General features: G+C 38.8%; 1 protein-coding gene across 1 annotated transcript; it reads left to right on the top strand.

The window, feature by feature from the left end:
* The first annotated feature begins 1,447 nt into the window (after window positions 1-1,447).
* On the top strand, window positions 1,448-2,418 carry LOC147693397 (olfactory receptor 56A4-like). Its single transcript, XM_086935960.1, has one exon. It carries the CDS (start codon window positions 1,450-1,452, stop codon window positions 2,416-2,418), a length of 969 nt encoding a protein of 322 aa, XP_086792086.1. The 5' UTR covers window positions 1,448-1,449.
* The last annotated feature ends 2,271 nt before the right edge of the window (window positions 2,419-4,689 follow it).

The following is a 4,689-nucleotide window of genomic DNA, read 5'->3' as shown; positions in this document are numbered from 1 at the left end:
GTCTGCCCTTAAAAAAATATTTTTGCATGTATTTGCAAAGGGGAATGCATTACCACCTACTTGAAGTAGGTGGTAATTGCGAGTGTTTTGCAACCATAATTGTGGTCACAAAACAAAAGTACATGGTTTTGAGACTCGCTATTTGGAAGGGAAAGCCCCTTCCAAATAGCGAGTCGCTAAACCAATTTAACGAGTTGCAAATAAACTGTGACTCGCTAAATAGGCTTTGGACATGGCCCATGATGTTTTTACATAAGCAAACGGCTGTATTGGTAGGTGAGTAGGTGCATGAGGGGATGTATAAATCAGTAAGTGGTTCCATTAGTGGCTCTATGAGTGGGTTGATGTGTTACAGGCTGTATGGATGAATAAAGAGATGTGTGAGTGTTTTTATGGGTTTTGTGTCTGAGTTTGTTAGTGATTGTGTGGGAGTGGGTGTATGACTTCCTTTCTGAGGATGTAAGTGGGTGTGTCAGTGTTTCTCTGGATGATGTCATCAGTGATTTTATTCTAGAAATCATCAGTGATGTCATTTGAGATGTCATCAGTGATATCATTGACCATGTCATGAGTGTTGTAATATGTGAGGTAATAGGCAAAGCATTACGGGGTGTGAGTTACAGTTAGCTGAGGTAACTTAACTGCTAAATTGCTCTGGTTTTGTACGAGCACAAATTGTCAGCTCTACTATAACGTCCCTGTAACCTGTGTTTTTCAGAGAATATATATATATATATATATATATATATATATATATATATATATATATATATATATATATATATATATATATATACCTGAAGAAAGTCTTTTTTTTGCTAATTTTATATCCATTGATTAACTTTATCTGACTGGTCATATAAATATTTAGTGGACACAGTTATTCCTTGAAAGAAGCATCTCAAATGATCAACTAGAATGATCTTATTGACTTGACTTGATACTCACAACTATTTTTAATGATAGCTCTCTTTGAATTATAATTAAAAATAGTATGTAAATACTTTAGTGCTACAAACTTAAGATGGATGAGGTCACCAAATGTTAGTCCAGGTGTATTTTAGAATGTTAACAGTCACCTCTACATCTGTGGATTAAGGTGAAGTGTATGTCTGTGTGAATTGGTGAAATAGAAACTTTTCATGTGCAAGGCAGGATGTTCCATAATGTGAACACAAAATTACCATATGTACTTCTTTTTCCATACATTTTTAAGATGTAAGGACCAAACCTGGGACACCACATTTAAAGAGACATGCTGTCAATGATAGGGTAATGGTTATGTCCTTCGTGTTGTTGGATTGTCTTTTCAGTATCAGTGTTTTTTATAGTGTTGTTACAATTTTAGATGAATGTGCTAGTTATTTGAAATTAAGTAAAAACAGTTGTTAATTATTTGTTCTGTTATTTGATTCTCTCAGTAGATGCTGATGGGAAGGCACTTTTACTATGTCATCTATCAACACCACCTCATCCTTTCAAATTCCACACTTTTTACTGATCTGCTTTCCAAGTATCCAGAGCTGGCAGCATTGGCTTTTCATCCCTCTGGCTTTTCTTTTACTTATCGCTGTTATCTCCAATCTCACAATCCTCGAAGTCATACGCAGAGAGCCGAGCCTTCATGAACCCATGTACTACTTGATTGGGTTCCTCGCTGTCTTAGATCTTGTTTTGTGCATGGCCACCATCCCCAAAATATTGGGAGTCCTTTCCTTTGACCTACAGGTCATTGACCTGCCAACCTGCTTTTTTCAGATGTTTACAGTGAATGCATTAGTAGCAATGGAATCTGCTACTTTTCTTTTCATGGCTTTAGACCGGTATGTTGCTATTTGCCATCCCTTGAGGTATACTTCCATAATTAACCACAAGTTTACTGCAAATGCCTTGCTGTTTATTCTGCTCAGGAGTATCCTGGTGTGCTTACCTTATCCAGTGTTAGCAGCCCGACTTCAGTACTGCTTCAGAAATGCCATTGAACATTGCGTCTGTACCAATATAGCAGTGACATCCCTTGCTTGCAGTGATAGAACAATTAATGCTGTCTACCAGTTGGCCATTGCCTTCGGCATATTAGGAAGTGACTTTGTCTTCATCTGCCTGTCCTACTGCCTTATCCTCCGGGTAGTAATACATATTCACGTCAAGGGTGCTGCCACAAAGGCACTAAGCACATGTTCCTCACATTTCATTTTGATATCATTCTTTTATACCTTGTTGTTGGTTTTAATTTTCACAAATAAGATGGAAAGGGTAATTGTATCTGATGTCCCTATCTTACTCAATGTCCTTCACTTCATTATACCTCCTGCACTGAATCCAATAGTCTATGGACTCAGGACCAAAGAGATGAGGCCTGGCATCATGAAAATGATCCGGAAAGGAAACAAAAATTCAGATATTAATCAGGAATAGATATGGATGTTGACAACATTAAGATTAATTTAAAAAACAGATGAGTAACATTACTTATATGAAAATATGGCCTACCATATGAAGTGCTGATGTGAGTGAGTATGAGGAGTGGTGCTGCTTGTGGCTTAAAGCAACCAAGGGCTGCATAGCAAACAAAACACTTACAGTGCTTCATCTGTTCAACAGAACCAGGCCACAAACTGAACCCTCCTGGAGATGACTACAGTACCTTTCTGTCCCCAACACTTATCTAAACCAACAAAGTACTTTTCATTTTCAGACCCGTCAATCGTAAGACCAATAGCAGCATTCCAGTGGGTAGAGTCCCCAGCTTACTTTCGACAGAACAATTTGTAAACAGACTTCGTGGCGGTCTAGAAAAAAACATCCACAGAGGTTGAACCCTCTTTAAGTGTTCTCTGAGGGCGTCCTTTGTGTATGGACCAACCACAGCCCAGAACCTCAAAGACCAGCGAATGTTTCCGCTCACATTGACACTGAAACCGAAGACCTGCACACCAGAAGGGGTAAAACATGTGTTGGCTATCCAGATGTATAAGATTATGTATCATATAAGTAAAATAAATGTTTAGGTTGAAGCATGTTTTATTAGTTCTGTATATGACGAAAAATGATCAGTACAAGATTGGAGGTGGATGAAGAATTCTGCTCCTCTGGTATAGTTTGCAGAGTTTTGCCCACTCCGTGCTCTGTGTTGAGTTCTGAAAAACTCAACGAAGTGACACTGAACAGAGTGTTTTTTCTCAAATGGCTCGCAGATGGTAAATTGGCGAGGGTTTGTGGGAAAAGAATCACATAGATCTTCTCCAAGGGAGATTTCTCATCGTGGGCAGTTACGGTAGGTCAAGACCAGTGGCGTTGAGAAATCTGCTATTCGTGTTGAGGATGCTGCCGCTCAAGTACAATGTCCCCTTGAGAGGTAGAAAGCAACTGCATCTTTTGGCGCAATGCATAGTGTGAGCAATGTGACTTAACAAACTCCACCGCTGGCAGAACTCCACGGAGTGCTATGAAGTTTTTCTGGCACTTCACGAACTCCGCCCAGGCTTATACAAGATACCTCACCTACATCCAATGGCCGGAGAGAGTAAAGAGGCTGAGGCAGAAGGTAAATGTATTAGAGTCAAAAAGCGGGTACCCTTTCAGGGGGGGGGGGAAGCAGGGTGTAGGGTCTGAAGTTGGTAGGTCATGATGATTTATGAGTGGGTCACAGGGTTCCTTCTGATATATAGTGATAGTTGATTATGTATAGGGAGTATTGAATCTGAGCAGGCTCACAAGGGGGGCGTTGGATCTCCCGGCAAGCATGTATGCGGGCATATAAGGTTCCTAAATTCTTTTACTAGGTATCTAATGCAGTTTCCCACTTCTTATCAAACTGTGGTAGCTGGTTCATACATTTTCAATCTTTGAATCTGCTATTGTGATGTACTTTAGGTGTATATCAAACACATATTATACCAACTTAACAAGGTGGATAATATTGTGACACTGAATTAAGGGTAAACACATGCTTTTTCATAAGGAGATTAGGTGATGTTAGGTTGCAGAATACTCATTTTAGAAAAAGGAGAGCTTGTGATCTTTGAACTCAGTTGTGGGCAATTTGCCACTGAACATTAATAGAGATTAAGACAAACATACATGAAGTCTTAGAGGAGATTGTTCTCCGAGAGAATAAGCATTCAAACTATGGAAAAGAAGGAGAGAACTATTTAGAGGGAAAATAAAAGGTGACCATCAAACATTTAAAGTAAAGATAATTTCTCATGCTACATTTTAGGAACACTGGGATATTTTTTGAAGATAGTATGTAATTTGAGGATGCACGACTGTCGAAAGCAAGTGAAAATAGTGCCATATAAGGTACTTTTATAGGAGTTAAATGTTCCACTGCATACAGTTTGGGTGCAAGGGTACATTTCACTCATAAACAATAGAATAAAAAACAGAGTGTCATTGTGCTCTAATGCTGTAACTTTATCGCAAATTTAATTATGTAAAATGGCTTAATGGTGTAATTTTGGAATCTTGTGTAGCAATTGTAATGGTGAAATTCCCTAATTAACACCATTTACATTTGCATAATTAACATTTTCACCTGGGCTTATTCACCACCTCCTCAATCTCATAAGGACCAATTGTTGAGTCCTGAATCAAATGTAATGTTTCTCCATAGCAGGGTGAATAAAGAGGAGGTGGATGCTAATCAGTGGCATATGCTTATTCTCTCTCTGATACAGCTTCTCC

The sequence above is a fragment of the Lissotriton vulgaris genome, chromosome 8 (assembly GCF_964263255.1).
Source record: "Lissotriton vulgaris chromosome 8, aLisVul1.2, whole genome shotgun sequence".
In the NCBI taxonomy this organism is placed as follows: Eukaryota; Metazoa; Chordata; class Amphibia; order Caudata; family Salamandridae; genus Lissotriton; species Lissotriton vulgaris.
The sequence above is the reverse complement of the archived record's forward strand: the minus strand, read 5'-3'. Positions and strand labels throughout refer to the sequence as shown.

Excerpts from the sequence above, each read along its gene's own strand:
- LOC147693397 (XM_086935960.1), top strand. The coding sequence starts at position 1,450 with ATGTCATCTATCAACACCACCTCATCCTTTCAAATTCCACACTTTTTA.